We start from the raw sequence: 19953 nt of genomic DNA, 5'->3' as shown, positions 1-19953 counted from the left end.
TGGTGGTGGGTTTTTTTAGGTTTCATGTTTTTATAGCCATGCCTTATATTTTACCATCTTAGAAAATGCCTTTACTATGAGTAAATCGCTTTTACCACCTAGTTATTTAGAGAAAACAGATTTGTGAAAGTTTGGATTAAGAGTACATTTTAAGAATGATGGTAATGTTTTGTCCTTCATTCTCGAAGAAGACAATGGCATCAGAAGAAGTGATGCTATGGCAAGCATATGCATTGGATTTGGGTGAGGGTGTGCTATGCTAATCACCAGCCTCACTTTCTCCTTCAAAGTCATCCAGGTTCAGTGGCCAGATATGGATCAGGACAATTGGAAATGGTTCTGGATGTGAGGCAATCAGGATAAGTGACTTGCCCAAAGCCACATAGCTATTAAGTGACAAGTGTCTGAGGCTGGATTCAAACTCCCATCCTCCTGATCCATGGTCAGTCCTTTAGGGTTACCTCCTAGAACTCAAGGTAGTATCCATGGGAACTCAACTTGTGAGTGTGTGGACAAGTTCATAAGTTATGTTACATTATCACCAGAGATATGTTCTTCAAACCTCATCTGGTGGGAATCTTGTTCATGTTCTTCTGTGAGATCTATCCAATTCACTAAAAACTTTCCTGTATGTTGCTTATTACTGACTTTTAAGTATTCCAGGATATTTCTATAAAGTTTTCCATCTGTTGTCTTCCATTTTTTTTATATGACTAACCTACACTAATAGCATGATCTCTAGTGAAAGGTTTCATTGTATAGTTGAGGAACTGAGGCCTAGGGAGGCAGAATCATACTCGCTAAAGATCACATAAGTAGTTAGCATCATTTTATGCTGTCTGCTAAGTAAGGCAGCATTGTCTTTGAATTGTCTTTGAACATTTCTAAACTTCATTAATTTGTGACTTTCATGGATGCAAACTGTGAAGCCTTCCATTATTTGGTAGGCCTTTTTCAAGAGTTGCTGTTGTGTCATGGTCAACTTGGTGATGACTCACTCTGAACTGGATTTCTTTTTCTTATTTTAAAATTATATAAACATTTTATTTGTTTTCCAATTACATACAATGGTAGCTTCTACCAACCATTTTTTTGCAAGGTTTTGAATTTTACTATTTTTTCTCCCTTTCTCCCTCCCCTCCCCTCCAACAGACAGCAATCTGATATTGCCTTTACATTTGCTTCCATGATATGCATAGATCAAAATTTAATGTGTTGAGAGAAGAAACAGATCCAAAAGGAAGAAACAAAACATTAAAGATAGAAAAATGATATAATACATAAAAAAACTTTTAAAAATTGAAGATAATAATCTTTGAGTTTCTTTTAAACTTCTTTCCAACTCTTTGAACTGAATTTCTTAAAGTCGGTCCTAGGCAACAGAAATATCATCTATTCCTGGGCTCCTTATAAAAATCTTTCAAGTTTTGTAGAATCAGTCAAACCTTGTACTATGCTGGCAGACTTTAAAGAACACAGGGTAATCCTAAGGTTTCATAATGATTAGAGATCTAAGAAAAATACTATTGGCAATATGAAGGAGAATCTTATATCTACCAAGCAGCTTTCTTTTTTAAAAAATAATTAAACTTTTGTTGACAATTACAAGTATTAAAATACATAAACAAATTCATAAGAAAAAATATTAAATAAGCAAAATGAAACAAACCCAGAAGACTGACCATAGCTCTATGAATTTTCATTATTTATCAAGTGTTGATCCCCAACTCCAAAAATATGCATACTGTCTTCAACTTAATTACACCCATATTATCCTTGTTTTCATGACTCTTTTTTTTTCTTGTATAACATGGATGTAATGTTATTGTTGCCTATTAACTCCAAAGTAGTAATCGATGTATGTATTATTGTCTTTGGGTCCCTCCTTTCTTCACTCTACATCACTTTAATCTATGACATTTTGTGGAGATCTTGACATAAGCTATGTGACTACCATATTCTGAGACTTCTCTGAAAGAACTCAGAGCAGTGGCAAAGCAGTTCAAAGAGTGTGATTAGGGAAGGAAGGGATAATGCTATTCCCACAATTGTCTTGAATTCCAATTAAGTCCAAAGGTTAAGGCACTGAATCATATTTTATAAAATAAACCATATAATAAGGACAATGTCTTTTTTTTTTTTCAGGTTTTTGCAAGGCAATGGGGTTAAGTGGCTTGCCCAAAGGCCACACAGCTAGGTAATTATTAAGTGTCTGAGGCAAGATTTGAACTCAGGTCCTCCTGACTCCAGGGCTGGTGTTCTATCCACTGCACCACCTAGCCACCCAACAATGTTTTTTTGAAAGATAGTTCATTTTATTAAACTGGCTGTAATTCTTTTTGAGTGGCATACTTATTGTTGCTCTCATTTATCTCTTAGCAATTGTACATTCTTCCCTAGATATATGGTCTATTTTGCAGAATGAAGACATGCTTTTGAATATGGAGCACAGGTAATCACCAAGAACAAAGTATAGGGTGGCACAGGAGTTAAGACTGAAAAGGAACCTGCCTGCAGAAGAAAACCAGGACATAGAGCTAAGATGGCAATTCCCCAAAGAACATTTTATCTAAGATGAAACATGCCTGTTCTTTTCTGATTGGTTTTGAGCTAACTAGTTTATAATATTATGTTGGATTTATACCAATTTGGTACATTGTATCTACTGAGATTTTTTTTCTTTTTTGTACTTAATAGTATTTTAATTTTTTCAATTACATGTAAAGATAGTTTTCAGCATCCATTTTTGTAAGCTTTTGAATTCTAATTTTTTCCTCCCTCCCTCCCTTCCTTATCACACCTCCCGAACACAGCAAGCAATCTGATATGGGATATACATGTGCAATCATGTTCAAGATATTTTCACTTAATTGTGTCATGAAAGAAGAATCAGAACACAAGGGGGATGAAGCTAGGTGGTTGCAGTGGCTGGAGCACCAGCCCTGGAGTCAGGAGTACCTGAGTTCAGGTCCAGCCTCAGACACTAAATAATTACCTAGCTGTGTGGCCTTGGGCAAGCCACTTAACCCAACAGCTTTGCAAAAACCTAAAAGAAAGAAAGAGAGAGAGAGAGAGAGAGAGAGAGAGAGAGAGAGAGAGAGAACACAAGGGGAAAATCATGAGATAGAAAAACCAAAACTGAAAATAATATATTTGATCTGCATTCAGACTCCAAAGTTCTTTCTCTGGTCATGGGTAGGATTTTCCATCACATTGACTTCATGCTCAGCACTCAGGGAAAGTAGCAGGGAGTTAAAAAAAACAAACAAACATGGTTCTGAGTTCTTATCCCAAGAAGCCTATGCTTCTGAAAGGTAACTACATATCTGAGAGATATGTAACACAGTGCTACTGTTATTGTGTACAATCACTTCAGCATCAAGTTTTTTCCAAGTTTTTTCTGAAATCTGCTTGCTCATTGTTTCATATAGGACAACACTACTGGAATTTTAAAAAATTCATATAGAATATTAATGAAGAGGTTCCCTTGGTGGGAAGGTATCAGATACCCCTGAATACCCTGGGCTATGAACCAGTGACTTTAGTTAAACCACCCATATCACCAGAAGTATTGCTTCTATCACTATCCTTAACTTCCTTACCTCTTAGAGAACGTGGTTCATAATTCCACTCTTCTGGGCCTTCTGGGAAGGTCCTTGGCAAGTGTTTATAGTACTTATTTGAGCTTTCCAAAAGGATCTGATCATTCTCCATGCCAATCTGATGGATGATCTGAACTAAGTCTGAGTGGGCATAAAAGCAGACAATCATAGCAGGCCTTGCTTTCATTTTCTTCCCCAAGTCTACCCTCCTTTCACTCCTCCAATTTTCTAGGCTCAATTTCTGGCTTCCCTAAGGACTTGAGATGCCTTTAGTTGGGGATGATATAGCTGCAGGAAGAATTGGGACTGGAAATAGCAATGGAAATCATGAGGATATAGAGATCTAATTCTCAGAGGGAATTAGCAAATAAGAACAGGACCTGTTTTACTAATGAGTAGTTCTGGGTTAATATCCAAATGCACTCAGCACAGTATAGTCTTTCTGGTCATGACTGCCAGATATTTTAAAGATACATCTTTTCAAGAACAGCTCTTTAAGAGCAAATTTTGACTGGTGGGGGGGCGGGGGTTAGGGACAGGCAGGAAGGGGAGAGAGAAGTATACAGTATAGCCAGAGAGCAGGCCTAGATAGGGTACCAAAGTGGGATCCTAGGGAAGTTAAGGTGCAGAACGAAGATTTGGATAGGCAAGGGCCAGAAGATCACAAAATAAAAGGAGGTATTGAAAGGAAAAGAAGAGAAATGTCAAAGATAAAACATTTTGGTACTGCAGTTTCACCCAGGGTTAACCCTCATAGGAGGAAGTAGGATGGGCAAAAAGAAATAACAAACCAAATAAAAAAATCACTACTCAATCACTTCTGTTCCTGTAAGCATGGGATAGAATTCTCAAAATCTGAGTCATCTAAGGTCTCTGAATCATTCTCATGGTCATATCAGAGACAAAGTAGGAATCTTTAACTTGGATCATGGTGCCCCAAATCCCTTTACTCATTGCCCACCTTACCCCAGCACCAAAGGCCTGACTCTTACCAAAGTAAATCTCCTGTTCAAAGGCATTGTCCGTGGTGTAGGCATATTTCCCAGCTCGGGGATTTATCTGTTGCAAATGGTGTACAGGTGGAGTTGGGATGAGGCTCCTTTTAATGATTATATCCTTAGTAGTCATATTGGTGCCAATCATGTCAGAACTCTTCTTAATTGGCACATAATAAGGAATTCTTGACAGAAGAAAGAAGAATAAGTATTTGGGGGATGAGAATGAGCAGAAAAAGAAGCCCACAACATAATCTTAAGATCTTGAGATACTTTTCATGGTTAGCATTTCCTGGAGCAATACAGATGTTCTTGGATCCCTTAGGAACAGTTATTGCCTCAAGGCTTAGAGGTCATGATCACCCTAAGGGGTACAGAACCAGAGTTCTGTGAGGGAAACAGGAATGCTATATCTGTCAGTGACCACTTCTAGGAATTCTTACTTATACAGGATAACAAAAGATTATTCTCCTTTGCAAATATGAAATGGGAGCTGTGGTTACTTAGGAGGGCTTTGCCACTGAGGTGTTAGGCTGCTTAGTGGACGGAGTGATAGACCTAGAGTCTAACAGACCCGAGTTCAAATGTAGCCCCAGACAAGTCACTTAACTTTTGTCTGCCATTCAGTGGGGATAGCTATAGCACCTACCTCTTAGAACTTATGTAAAGATAAAACAATTTTGTAAGGTACTTTGTAAACATTAAAGCATTAAATAAATACCAGCTATTTCTCTAAATGATTAATTTTTCCCTACTAAGAAAATTCTTTTTTTTAAATTTTTTTTATTTTTTTAGGTTTTTGCAAGGCAAATGGGGTTAAGTGACTTGCCCAAAGCCACACAGCTAGGTAATTATTAAATGTCTGAGACTGGATTCGAACCCAGGTACTCCTGACTCCAAGGCCTGTGCTTTATCCACTACGCCACCTAGCTGCCCCCCTACTAAGAAAATTCTATGCTATTTATCATTAGTATTTGGTCTTACCACTGATAAGATTGACTCATGTATTCAAGGGTTAGTGTACCGGTATTTCTATCAAGGATCATTTGGAAAGGTAAAGTCATAGACCTAGAGCTGAAAGGGATATCAGACACCCTCTAGTCCAAACCCTCAATTTTACAATTGGGGAAACTGAGTGCAGACAGTCTAAGTTATTTATCCAAGGTTATACAGTGAACAGAAGAGCAGTGGCATTCTGTTAAGTGTTTAACATCTGACTTTCCCCCCCCACCAATAAAATAATTGTGCTTGCTTTAAACACTTTTAAGTTTAATCTGCATTATTGTTTCTATCACTTACACAGTGCCTGGTACATTTGTTGTTGTTTAGTCTTTCAGTCATGCCTGATGCTTCAAGACCTGATTTGGAGTTTTCTTGGCAAAGAATAGTTTTCCATTTCCTTCTCCAGCTCATTTTACAGAAGAGGAAACTGAGGCAAATAGGGTTCACACAGTTAGTGTCTGAGGCCAAATTGGACTCATATCTTCTGACTCAAGACACTCTATCCACTTAGTTGCTCCTCATAATACATAGTAGATTCTTAATAAATGCTTCTTTCTCCCATCTTTCCTTTCCTTTAAGTCTAATAATAAAGCCCTAATTTGTAGAGTGTATTGAAATGGTGTGGCTCCATTTTCAGCTGACTCTAGCACAGCTTTGATAAAGGGGAGGATTTAAAGCTCCACCTTCTGATTCTAGAGGCAGTGTCCTTTCTGTAGTAACCCAAGGCAAAAAAAAAAAATCCTAAATCCCAACTTTCAACTGCAAATCTACCAACACCTCACCCCAAATAATCTCTAACAAAGATACTCTGTTTGGAGATACTCTGTTTTCCAGAGTTAAGGCCCAGAATACACAACATAGCAATTATCCTTTGCACTCTGAATTATCTCACATTCTGATAAAATGTATTGCTAGGACTCACTTAGGTCCTTTTATTTCCCAGGGCCATCTATCACATGTTCACCATCCCTGTTCCTTGTTACTGATAACCCACAGGCCAACCATGATCCCCAAGACTTGAAACAATGAGGACCCAAGAATACCTGTATTGTCCCAAGAAATCCTAACCATGAGATGTATCTCAAGATCTAAGGAGTGTGTTGTGGACCATCCCTTTCATGTAAGTAAGGCCTTATCGGCAAGCATCATTTCCTCTGTTTGCATGCTGACTCTAGCCTTCTCTGTTTTGGCTCCAGCCACTCCCAGGTTAGAGTTCAGTTCGGGTCTAGTTAAGGGACTATAAATCCCTTTAAGTCAGAGAATGGCAAACATAGCAGGTGCTTAATAAATATTTATTGTTTGTATTGATACTACTTACTTTCTTAGTTTTCCCTATATCATAAGAAAACAGGCCTTCTCTTCTATCCACTACAGATGACTATTACCTGGGTAGTGCCTGGAAAATATTACTACTCTTATTTTACTCAATAATTCTCTCCAAATTTCATCCCTGGGCATCCTGCTTTTTAGTTTTATATGTCGTTTTATTAGTTATCTCTCAGATATGTAATTACCTTTCAGAAGCATAGGCTTCTTGGGATAAGAACTCAGAACCATGTTGTTGTTTGTTTTTTTTAATTCCCTGCTACTTTCCTCTGAGTGCTGAGCATGAAGTCAAATCTAGTCTCTGATACTTTCTAACTGGGTGACTCTGGGCAAGTTCTTTAATCTTGTTGTATGAGTTTCCTTATGGGTAAATTGAGCTGGAGAAGGAAATGGCAAACATTCTAGTAAACCCTAAATGGGGTCATGAAGAATTGAACATTGCTGAAAAATGAACACACAATCTTCTGAGCTGTTCCATTCTTTTGGTTTGTTTTGGTTTATTTCTGTCAGGAAAAACTCTTTAGTCTGGAATGAATAAAACAAAAATGATTAATAGTGTGCTAAAACCCAAGATGAAGGGAAACAAATAATAAGCGAGCTGCCCTTGATTCAATTCAATTCAACAAGGATTTATTTATTGAGCTTTTACTATGTACCAGGAACTGTGTAAGACCTTCAAGAATATAAAGGCAAAATGAAAATTTGTCAGGGCAGATCTGAAGGAATCAGATCAATTGAACTCATTATTGTTTCATTCTGCCCTAAACCTACTTCTCTCCTATTTGAAGGTTCCACTCTCCTTTCAGTTACCCAGCTTCACAACTTGGGAGTCATCTTTGACTTCTCAGTCTCCCTGATCCTACTTAGCAGTCAATTGTCAAATCTTATCATTTTTACTTCTATACCTCTTCACCCCCCTAGGTCTTTACCTAGTAGTTTACCAGTTGTTGTTTAGTCATTTTCAGTCTTGTCCAACTCTTCATGACCCTTTTGGAATTTTCTTGGAAGAGATACTGGAATAATGTACCATTTCCTTCTCCAGCTCCAGATGAAGAAACTGAAGCAAATGGGGTTAAATGACCTACTCAGGTTCATAGAGCTTGGGTGTGTCTAAAGCCAGTTTGAACTCATAAAAATGAGTCTTCTTGACTCCAGGTCCAGTGCCCCTACTGTACCATCTAGTTGCCCCTTTACTACCCCAGTGCAAACCTTTATTTCCTCTCACCTGTACTACTGGTACAATAATCTCTTCATTGATCCACCTACCTCAAGTTTCTCCACTCTCCAAATCACACAACCATCAAAGATGCTAGTCTGAACATCTCTAAAAGCTCCAGTGACTTCCCATTGCCCTTAAGAGCAAATAAAACTTCTCTATTTGGCAATTAAAGTCCTTTACAAACTGTTTTCAAACTAGGTTTATTCACTATTATTTTCATTCTCTTTGTGTTTTAGACACATTAGCTTGCTTACTCTTCCTCATACAGGTCATTCCTTCTCCCATTCACAATGAGATTAGCTGTTCATCCATGCCTAGAACTCAACCTCTCTCCTCTTCTTAAAATTCCTAGTTCAGTTCCTTCCACGAAAGAACTTCCTTGGTCCTTTTCCAACTGCTAGTAGTACTTTTTTATCTCTCAAAAATTCCTTGTATTTTATTAACTAGTTATAGATGTATCAGTAGATTGTTAACCTTCTGGCTTTTTTTCCTTCCTCTCCCTCCTATGCTTTGCCACCTTGGAGAAACCTGATTCTGAGACCCTCCTCTTCTGAATTGTAGCTTCCTGCCTGGGACACTTTATCAGGAAGGGACCTAGAAATGCCCCATTTCACTCTCATCCATTTCATAAACATTTATTAAGTAGGTAAAGCCAAGATGGTGGTTAAAGGACAGCCTTATGAATTCTCCAGATGAATTCTCCCAATATTTCCCTTAAACAACTTTAAAATAATACATCAAAGAGTTAATTGTTCTAAACAAAATTTGTACAGTTAAATGAAGCCTTTCATTTATATAATGTATATACATATACACACACACACATAAGAGGATAAAGAAAGAGTAATTGATTCAAAGAGGGAAGAAAATATATGTATGTATTTTATATATATCTATACAAATACACAGTTGTATATAGAAATGCAACTTACTCAACGGGGAAACAGGAGAAGAAGGGGATAAGAGAAAGTGGGGCAGGAATGATAAAAGAGAAGACAGATTAAGGGAGGCATTGGTTGAAGCAACATAGACTTTTTTGGGGGTTTTTTTGGTAAGGCAATGGAGTTAAGTGACTTGCCCAAGAACATACAGTTAAGTAAGTATTAAGTGTCTGAGGTCCTATTTGAACTCAGGTCCTTCTGATCAGAACTGGTGCCCTATCTGCTGTGCTGCCCCCACCAACATAAACTTTTGAGGAGAGTAGAGAGAGAAAAAGAGAGGAAAATTGGATAGAGAAAGACTTTGCAAATGTAAAGGGTTATTAAGCTCACCCTTAAAATAGAAGCAGATAGCACAATGGATTAGAAACCAGAATCCAACAATATGTTGTCTATAAGATGCACACACATAATCTAGTATGCAGAATCTAATATGCTTCAGCTGAACTAAAAAAAAGTCAGTAGTAACTATCATGATCACAGACAAAGCAAAAGCAAAAAGAGACTTAATTAAAACAGATTAGCAAGGAAACTATCTTTTGCTAAAAGATGGCAGTAGAAAATACTCCAGGCCTAGCGTCAGGAGAACTCTCCCTGAGTTTAAATCTGGCCTCAGACACTTACTCTTTGGGTGACCTTGGGCAAGTCTCTTGCTTGCCTCAGTTTCCTCATGTGTAAAATGAGCCGGAGAAGGAAAGGGCAAACCACTCCAGTATCTCTGACAAGAAAACCTGGGGGAAAAAAATTTTTTTTTAGATTAAAATATATCGGGGCAGCTACGTGGCATAGTGAATGGAGGACCAGAGTTCAAATCCGTCCTCAGACACTTAATAATTCCCTAGCTGTGGGGCCTTGGGCAAGCCACTTAACCCCATTGCCTTAAAAAAAAAGGAAGGAATTAAGAAAACCTGGAAAAAAAGGGGGTCCTGAAAAGCTGAACCCAAGCGAAAAACAACTGAACAATAACGTCTTCCCCGCCTGGCCTGGGTGGCTTCGGGTAGCCGAGGCCCGCCCGGCTCGCCCCTTGGCACCCTGGGCCCGCATCCCCCAGGCCCCCCTGGCCGGCGCGTCCCCCCGGTCCCGCGGGCCACCCCGCCGGCTCGGGCCGCGCCGCGCCGCGCCGCACCTGAAGTAGGCGGACAGCAGCAGCTCGGGCTTGTCGCGCTCGGGCGCGGGCGCGGCGCCCTCGGCGCTCTGCAGCTCTGCCGCCTCTTCGGCCTCCAGCTGGGCCAGCAGCTGCAGGTCGCTGGCCGAGGAGAGCTCGTCGCGGATGTGGCTCCAGTCGTACTGCTGCCTGAGGAAGCTCTGCCAGCGGCTGGCCGGGAGCCCGGGCCGCGGGGGGCCCTTGTGGAGCAGCCACCGCGCCGTGCGCTGGTTGAGCTTCCCCAGCACGATGTTCTCCCAGCCGCGGGCCTCCCGCTCCCCCGGCCTCAGCCACGTCTTCCTTTGCTGCAGTCTCCACTCAGCCACGTTGTCCAGGAGCGTGGACCCCGAGGCCATGATCTCCGAAGCGGGGCAGGAGGAGGGCTGGGCCTGCGCGCTGCGGGGCGAGCTGGCCTCCTTGGGCCGCCTCAGTTTGCGGCTCTTCGGGGCCTGAACGCCTTGAGTGAGGGGCGGGAGGGCGGGCAACGAGGGGATGCCCATGATGGATGACGACAACATGGCCTTGAACTTGGGAAGCTTGGGAGTTTCTCTTTTCTTGCGTGGAGAAATGATGTTCTCTGTGCTGTAGAGGCGGTCGAACTCATACTGGGCGTAGGATGTCCTGGGCAGCCCCCACTGCTGCAGCACGTCCCGGGAGAAGGACAGCCCCGCGGACACCTGCTGCAGACACTGCGACTTCAGCCGGCCCCAGCGCCTGGGCCTGCCGAGGGACGCCCTGCCCCGGGGCTGGCTGCCCGGGCTCTGCATGCCCTCCAGGCCCAGGCTGCCTGCCGAGGGGCGCTCCCTGCCGAGGGGGAGGCCAGGCCTAGGTCACGGGGCCCTGTGGGGGAATAAGGAGAGTTAGAGGCAGGACCAGCCGGGGCACCTGGAGAAGACCTGCCCACCTGGCTGCAGCAGCCTAGGCCCGAAGGGATGCAAACATCCAGAACTCTGATCAGCACATAGATAATGAGTCCTCCCTTCTCTCGCCCGAAAAGTGGGGAACAAGGGGGTGGAGTCAGGTACCACCTGCCTCTGGTTGGGTCAGTGTGCAGAAGGTTTTGTTATGGTTGAGCCCTGCCTGACTCTTTGGGACCCCACGGTCCATCACTTGCCAATACCGTTCATGAGGGGCAGCCGCAGTGCGTAGAGCTCCGGCCCTGGAGTTCAAATCCGGCCTCAGACACTTAATAATTCCCTAGCTGTGTGGCCTTGGGCAAGCCACTTAACCCCATTTGCCTTGAAAAAAACGTAAAAAAAATACTGTTTATGAGGATTGGGGGATTTTTTTTTTTGGCAAAGATACTGGTTTGCTTTGCCATTTTCTTCCCCAGTGGATTAAAGCAAATAGAGGTTAAGTGACTTGCCCAGGGTCACACAGCTAGTAAGTGTGTGAGATCATATTTGAACTCAAATCTTCCTGAACTCAAGTTCCTTGAAGTCAATGAACCATCTAGCTGCCCCAAATTTGTTTTACTTAATTGTGATTTGTTACAAGAGGCTATTCTGTTGGGAATATGGAATGTTGAGAGAAAGTCATTAGGTATCAGTGATTTTTTTAAAAAGGTATCAATATATATGAATTGTCTTCCCTGGGACAGTGGATAGAGCTCTGATCCTGAGACTAGGAAGATATTAAGTTCAAAATCAGCCTCAGGGAAAAAAAGGGGGGGCAGTCTAGGTGTTGCAGTAGATTGAGCACTGGCCTTGGAGTCAGGAGGACTTGAGTTCAAATATGGCCTTAATACTTAGTTGTGTAACATTGGGCAAATCACTTAACCCCATTGCCTTGCAAAAATTAAAAAAAAAATCAGCTTCAGTCCCTTATTAGCTATGTAACACTAGGAAATTCATTCAATTTTGGTTACTTCTCAGGATTAATGGAAGAATCAAATTAGATAATATTTATGAAGTATTTTATAAACTTTTAACTAATATAGAAATGTGAGCTATTATAATATATTATTATAAAATTATATAATTTATATGACAGATGATAGATGAAATGATTAAGGAAATAAAGATTTAAGCTTTTTCCCATATTGATTTATTAAGCAATGCATACTAATTGCCTAACAAATCAAGATTAGGGCCCTCAGCTTTAGCACTGGACCAAGAATGCAGGGGAAAACAGATTTTTATGCATTAAAGGATAACAATAAGCAGGATACAAAATAGAATGAATAGTTAGGTAATCTGTTTTCTAATTGGAGGAATAATTAGGGTTTCCAAGTTGGGAGGGGGAGACTAAACAGGTACAGTTCCCAGAAATCCAAAGAAGAAATGTCTTAGACCTCCTAAGTATTCAATTAAAGAAAGAAGGAAACAGTAATTGAGTGACCAGATCAGTTTTCAAAAAAAAAAAAAGACATATGGGCTGCATGAGACGTATAATCTTTGCATCAGTCTTTAGGTCTAATTGGTTTTCTGGTCAGCAAAATTAGTCAGCATAGTCTGATCAGCATGGTCCTTAGTCAAGGATCTCTAAACAATAGGCAAAGATGGTGCAGCTTCCCTGTCATTCAGAATTATGTTCAAACAGCAATAAAGTTTTCTCATAATTGATTAGTTTTCTCACAAGACAGAAATAGGACTCATAATTGAATAGAAAGGGAAATGAGCTAGATCCAGAATTGAGTCAGAAGATGGAATCATTATGGTTCACTCAATTCCTACAACTCTCTCTTACTATATATTACAATATAATATATTGAATTATAGAATGTATCATATTATATAAGTACATAGAACAATGTCTGGCACAATACTAGATGTTATTTGGTGCTAACTATTCTTATTATTGATAAACTCTTTTGTAGACATGGGGATCCACAGGTATGGAAGATGGCAGATGACATCAGATTATTTTGATGTGGTGTTTGGTTTTGTTGAAAATGATTTTCTCTTCTTTTTTTTTTTTAAAAAAAAAAGCACTTTGTTATAAGGAATGGCTTTCTGGGAACAGGGAAGGAAGACAAAAAAAGATATCAATAGAATCTATTATCTATTATCCCTAAGGGGCAAAATGCTGATTAAGAGGAAGAGAATAAAACTGGTGATATATTTGTGGATTACTCTTCCCCCCCATTCCCATAGTCCCTCACTTTTTCATGCCCATAAAACTGGTCTCCTTGACCCTAGTCTTTCCTCCAAGTTTTCCTTATGGTTATCATTCAATTATAACAGTTACAATGTAAGAAGCCTTTGAGATCTTCTAGTCTGATCCCCTCAGATCTCTTCAGATAAGTAATCTGGGCAAGGATTCAACATATACTTTAGGTCTTAGAACTTAGATAGAAATAGGAGTCACTAAAACCATACATAAGGATACTTTCAGACCACAAATTGACTTAGAAAACCACATATTAAAATTATCTATAGTCTATTATATTTTTTCATTCCATTAAATACTTTCCAATTATATTTTAGCACAGGTAGGCCTCAGGTTGGTTCTTGGACACATCTGCTTTAGGTCACACACAGGGATAAATAGCAGAGTTAGCATTCAAAACCATGCCTTCCAAGTTCAAATTTAGTCCTATTTCTCATTTTTTATCCTTTTTTCTTTTTTCTTTTTTTTTTGGGCAAGGCAATCAGGGATAAGTGATTTGCCCAGGGTCACACAGCTAGCAAGTATCAAGGGTCTGAGGTCACACTTGAACTGTCCAGAGTTGATAATAGGAAGTTTTTACATACCAAATAAATTCAAAATTACAAACCAATTTTTTTTCTTCACTCTGGAACTTCTCTGATTCTATTTTCAAACTGACTCCAATTCCTTTAATCATTGAAATAACCTTCCTCCCTTTCTCCAAAATAAATCTATCTAGGAAAAGAATGATTTAAGTGCTATTTTTATGTAACTTTCATATTTTATTTTTTTTGTGTGTTACAACAAAAAACAGTTTATTTGTGATCCTTGTTTTATACTTTATACATCCTTCACAAATTTAATTTCACATAATCTGAGACTTCATTTAAAACAAACTTTGAGCGGCTAGTTTTTCCCCTAGAACAGAAGGGCTGGTATAAGTTATTATTGGAAAATGAGGTAACGTTTCACAGAACTAGGTTTTTTTGCTGGGGATGAAGGAATGGGAGGTTTATGTGTATTTTTTTTCAAGTTTTAGAGAACTAAATTTGCATTTGTTAAAATCAAAAAATCAAAAGTAGGAAAAGATATTCTTTACAAATCATTTTTGCGCAAGTTAAATGTTCAAAGGAAACTGGATAAAAGGGCTTGTTCTCTCTTCTAATATTCAGGACTGGACTGGATTGTTGCTCAATCAATAGGAATTAGCTTCAGCCATTTGCTAAAAGAATGAGTAGTGGGGAACTGGATAGGTTGGGAATTTCATAACGGGCAACAGAACCATTCTCTTGGGTAAACCATAGGCTGGAGCAGCTGTACTATAGCCATAGGGTGTGCCGTAACCTGGAGCAACTTTCACATTTAAAAAAAAAAATTCCTAAAAGCAAATACTATAGAGTGATAACCCCAAAACTTACTAAGATTTTTCAGCATTTAAACATGAAAACCACAATTGGGAAATTCTCAGTAGAGAACATATTCCACTGATATCTGCAGACTGGGAAAAAATATTTGTTTTCCTCTTATCTGTATTTTCTGTCTTCCCAAGTTAGCCAGAATTAGGAATTCAGAGAAGAGAGCCATTGCTTCGTGGTTGCCAATTTTCAAGCCTGAATTGAGGTTAAACAGGAAACAAAGTCCAAACAATATGATTTATTGGCAAAGCATGAAGTGTAAAACAAATAAAGTTCAGGACCTCTTCAGAAGACACAAGGACCCTGAAAAAAGTTTTACAAAGGATTTTATAGTAAAACACAGTTACAATTTTTAGACTTAAGAATTTTCCAGAGCTTGAGGGCTCTGATTGGTTGCATCCACCCTATCCTGCAAAACCATTAGTGGTTTAATAATAAATTACTTCTCTGAAATTACAAGACTACAAGAAAACTAAACAACCCAGGAGAACAAGACAATTCCAGCAGCTGTACAAAATGTTGACAAGACTACAAAATGGAATCAGTTCGGTTTTCTCACTAGCTATATGAACTTCTCTGAAACTCTATGTAGCTCATTTGTAAAAAGAAAGTATTGGACTACATGGGTAGCATCCAACTCAAATGAAAATGTATCCAAATGGGCCACATAAACCTTAAAAAACAGAATAACATTTTCTATGCTGTATTACATTTTTGCCTAATTTGTTAAACATTCCCAAAATACATTTTAATTAATGTCTTACTTGGGAATTTTGAGGCCATGAGTTGGACACTTCTAAAAGAGATGATTTCTAAAAGATCCTTACAGGTTTGAAAACCTATATGATTCCAAGTTTTACCTCTCTCTTTTTCACTATCAAATTTCTATTCCTTGTTCTGAGTATTTCTTGTCTCCAACCCAGAAAGAAGCCATATCCTGTAAAGTAATGACTTCTATCACTTGATATTAAGAAATCTCTTTCTGGGTGGAAAAAAAAAGGTTTTGCAGGGTTTTTTAATTAAAAATTAATTTAAAAAAAGAACCTTCCTTATTTTATATGATTGAGGAGCAGCACAGCATTTCAGATTTACCTTTTGAGTGACTTTCACACTGTCCCGGCAGAATGAATAGAAGTTAGTATTTTAAGGCTGTTTTAACTTCCCTGTTTCTGAAGCTGTTTATAGTTGTTACCAAGCAACCAGCAAGTTCTTTTGTGTTCTATTATCTTTCTCTGAATCTAAGGGCTTAATCCCAGGACAAAGATGGTTTTACAGTAAATCTTCCTTTGAAAACTGACAAACACCCTTCTCTAAGCAGTTGTGTCCCATATATCATGGTTTGATTTATAGTTATCTCTTTCATATAACAATTTCTCATCTTGGTTTTGATATATCTCCTGTTGGCGTAAGACATTAAAGAGAAATTTGGGGCAAGTTTGTAGATGCTACAACTGATACTCAAAGTCCTGCAGATGACACAAATCCTATGACCAAATACTTATTTCAAATTTTACTCCATTAAAAAAAAATCACATTTCTCTGATAAAGGGAGGGCCAAAAAATTTTATGTGGATTTTTCAGATGGTGGGGGGGCACCATACCCCTAACACCTGCAATGTGGAAGGGACAACCTGTTTCCTAAGATCTTAATAGATCTTAGAATCTTATATTTGGTAGGTAGAAGGAACCTTAGAGATCATCTAATTCAAATCCCTTATTTTGCTGATGAGGTAACAGACTAAGAGAAAAGGAGTGATTTTTCAAGGTCATACAAGGAAAAAGTCTAATCATCTAAATGCTGTTTACACAAAAAAACTATTAATATTGGCAAATAATGAATAAACTCCAATAAACTTAGCAGACAGCAAAAATTGGAGAAATATTTTTAGATTAAAATATATTGATACAGCTAGGTGGCACAGTGGATAGAGCACCAAACCTGGAGTCAGGAAGACCTGAGTTCAAATGTGGCCTCAGACACTTAATAATTGCCTAGCTGTGTGACCTTGGGCAAGTCACTTAATTCCATTGCCTTAAATAAGTAAAAAATTAAAAATATATATCAAAAAATTTACAGGAAAGAATGACTGAACTCTTTAGAACAGAGCAAGAAAGGCTGTTTCCTAGTACCATATAAAGAGGGTACTGAAGGGTAACTAGGTGGGGCAGTGGGTAGAGTATCAGCCCTGGAGTCAGGAATACCTGAGTTCAAATCCAACTTCAGACATTTAATAATTACCTAGTTGTGTGGCCTTGAGTCCATTGCCTTCCAAAGGCCAAAAAAAAAAAAAGGTATTGAATAGTCATTGTGGCACCACCTTATACAAACAACCTTTATAATGGGTCAAGATTGTTTCTTTACTAAATTAGTTTGGGTTATTCTTTTTAATTTTAATTTTAACTTTACTTTTATTTTCATCTTTCCTTTTATCATTCACTTCTGCCCTTTTCTTTCCCTCCCCCCCACCCCACTTCCCTGTAGGGGAATGTATATTACTCCTTCTTTGGTCCTAATCTGTTGAAAGTAGGATTTGTTCAGTTTTCACACCTTCTCCTCTACTATAAGGTCTTTGTGCCTTTTCATGTTGGTGTTATTTGCCCTCTAATACCTAGACTTCTTTTCATATCTTTATTGTTTTAACTCTACAACACTTCTTTCAAAATATATTCCTTTTATCTATCCTGATATAAGTATAATTCTCAAGGGTTGATTGATTGATTTATTGATAAGCAACATTGCCTCATAGTTACTGTCCAAGTACACTCCTCTCTTTTGTCCCATTAGAAATGTACTTCTCATGTGTCAGAAATAGCATAAAATTATAATCAACTTATATCATACTTTTTCTTTTCTTTTTTTTAGATTTTTTTTCTCAAGGCAATGGGTTTATGTGGCTTGCCCAAGCCCATATGGCTAGGTAATTATTAAGTGTCTGAGGTTGAATTTGAACCCAGGTACTCCTGACTCCAAGGCTGGTGCTCTATCCACTGTGCCACCTAGCTGCCCCCATGCTCTCTTTTTCTTTCTTTTTTTAAATTAAATTTTATTAAAGATAATATTTGAGTTTTACAATTTTCCCCCCATCTTACTTCCCTCCCCCACCCCCACCCCCACAGAAAGCAATCTGTCAGTCTTTACTTTGTTTCCATGTTGTACCTTGATCCACATTGGGTGTGATGAGAGAGAAATCATATATTCAGAGAAGAGAAAAGAATTCTAAGAGGTAACAAGATCAGACAATAAGATATATGGTTTTTTTCTAAATTAAAGGGAATAGTCCTTGAACTTGGTTCAAACTCCACAGCTCCTTATCTGGATACAGATGGCACTCTCCTTTGCAGACAGCCCAAAATTGCTCGGGATTGTTGCACTGATGGAATGAGCAAGTCCTTCAAGGTTGATCATCACTCCCATGTTGCTGTTAGGGTATACAGTGTTTTTCTGGTTCTGCTCATCTCACTCAGCATCAGTTCATGCAAATCCCTCCAGGTTTCCCTGAAATCCTGTCCCTCCTGGTTTCTAATAGAACAATAGTGTTCCATGACATACATATACCACAGTTTGCTAAGCCATTCCCCAAATGAAGGACATTTACTTGATTTCCAATTCTTTGCCACCACAAACAGGGCTGCTATAAATATTTTTGTACAAGTAATGTTTTTACCCTTTTTCTTCATCTCTTCAAGATATAGACCCAGTAGTGGTATTGCTGGGTCAAAAGTTATGCACATTTTTGTTCCCCTTTGGGGGTAGTTCCAAATAGCTCTCCAGAAAGGTTGGATGAGTTCACAGCTCCACCAACAGTGTAATAGTGTCCCAGATTTCCCACAACCCTTCCAACAATGATCATTATCCTTTCTGGTCGTATTGGCCAATCTGAGAGGTGTGAGGTGGTACCTCAGAGGAGCTTTAATTTGCATTTCTCTAATAATTAATGATTTAGAGCATTTTTTCATATGGCTATGAATTGCTTTGATCTCCTCATCTGTAAATTGCCTTTGCATATCCTTTGACCATTTGTCAATGGGGGAATGGCTTTTTGTTTTAAAAATATGACTCAGTTCTCTGTATATTTTAGAAATGAGTCCTTTTTCAGAAACCATACTTTGTTTTTCAAGAATATTCTATAGGCATACAATTCTCATATATGTAAAGCAAAATCATTTCATAAATCTTTTATTTTTTTTTATTTAAGGTAATGGGGTTAAGTGACTTGCCCAAGGTCACACAGCTAGGTAATTTAATAGTGTCTGAGATCAGATTTGAACTCAGGTCATCCTGACTCTAGGGCTGATGATCTATCCACTGCACCACTGCACCACCTAGCTGCCCCTCATGAACCGTTTATACCCTTCCTTTCTAAGCATATTCCCTCTTATTGTAGCTAAAGTATTAAGCTAAGCAAAATCCCTTCATGATCTATTTATGTCCTTTCCCTCTAAGGACACTCTCTCCCTCTGTTCCTATAGTACTACAACCCTTGCTAACTAAAGTATTGAGCGTACTCTCTTATTTGGGTTGTTCTTTAGGAAATAACGAGGATTGATCAAATTTCCCTTTCCATATTACTTCCTATGTTTAGCAGCAATTTCCCTCTAAATGAAAACTTTTGTGATTTTTTTAAAAAATGGTCATAGGTAGGGTAGTCTCACAGAACAGTATCTTATTAAAATTTATTAAAAGTTATTCTTTGCATACAGAAGAACTCTCAGAAGGGTTAGAGACAGGATGTGAGCACTATGATCCTTTGTCTAGTTTGTAGTTCCTATATAGAAGATACACACACACACAGAAAGAGAGAAAGAATATATAAAGAATGTCTATAAGGCTATATCTGTATTTAGGGCTTTAAAACTGCAAATACTAACCTTTGAAATGAATTGATTTTGCTGCTGCACACAAACATTTATACATAGCTATGTTGCTAAATTTAGCCCCCCAAACATCTCTGTATACAGAGGAAAGGCAGATGACCTATCTTCTGTACTAATATCCCAATCTAAGGTACTGCTACCCTTCTTTAGCACTACAACCTCCATGAATTATCAACTCTAGTCCCAGAGGGACCATAGTGGTCATATCTTGTCTCTATAATAAATCTTATTAGGATATATAAATTCTGTGTGTGGCCTGCTTGACTGTGGCCATTAAAAAAATCATAATAGCTCTAATTTAGAGGGCAATTGCTATTAAACATAGGAAGTGTTATGAACAGAGGAAG

General features: G+C 38.8%; 1 protein-coding gene across 4 annotated transcripts in view; it reads right to left on the bottom strand.

Moving 5' to 3' along the window:
• Positions 1-15934, bottom strand: part of HEATR4 (HEAT repeat containing 4) — a 100246-nt gene extending 84312 nt beyond the window's left edge. For 3 of the 4 annotated variants that reach the window (XM_074235765.1, XM_074235768.1, XM_074235767.1), the window contains exons 1-4: positions 15824-15934; positions 10209-11066; positions 4595-4782; positions 3603-3743 (exon numbers count right to left, since the gene is read on the bottom strand). In XM_074235765.1, coding sequence (XP_074091866.1) covers positions 3603-3743; positions 4595-4782; positions 10209-10993 — 1114 coding nt within the window. In that variant the 5' untranslated portion in view covers positions 10994-11066; positions 15824-15934. The remainder of the gene's footprint in view (positions 1-3602; positions 3744-4594; positions 4783-10208; positions 11067-15823) is intronic. The other variant, XM_074235766.1, reaches the window with a different exon arrangement.
• Between the last annotated feature and the right edge of the window lie 4019 nt (positions 15935-19953).

The sequence above is a fragment of the Macrotis lagotis genome, chromosome 4, assembly GCF_037893015.1.
Source record: "Macrotis lagotis isolate mMagLag1 chromosome 4, bilby.v1.9.chrom.fasta, whole genome shotgun sequence".
Lineage (NCBI taxonomy): Eukaryota > Metazoa > Chordata > Mammalia > Peramelemorphia > Peramelidae > Macrotis > Macrotis lagotis.
This window is presented reverse-complemented; position numbering and strand designations above follow the sequence as displayed.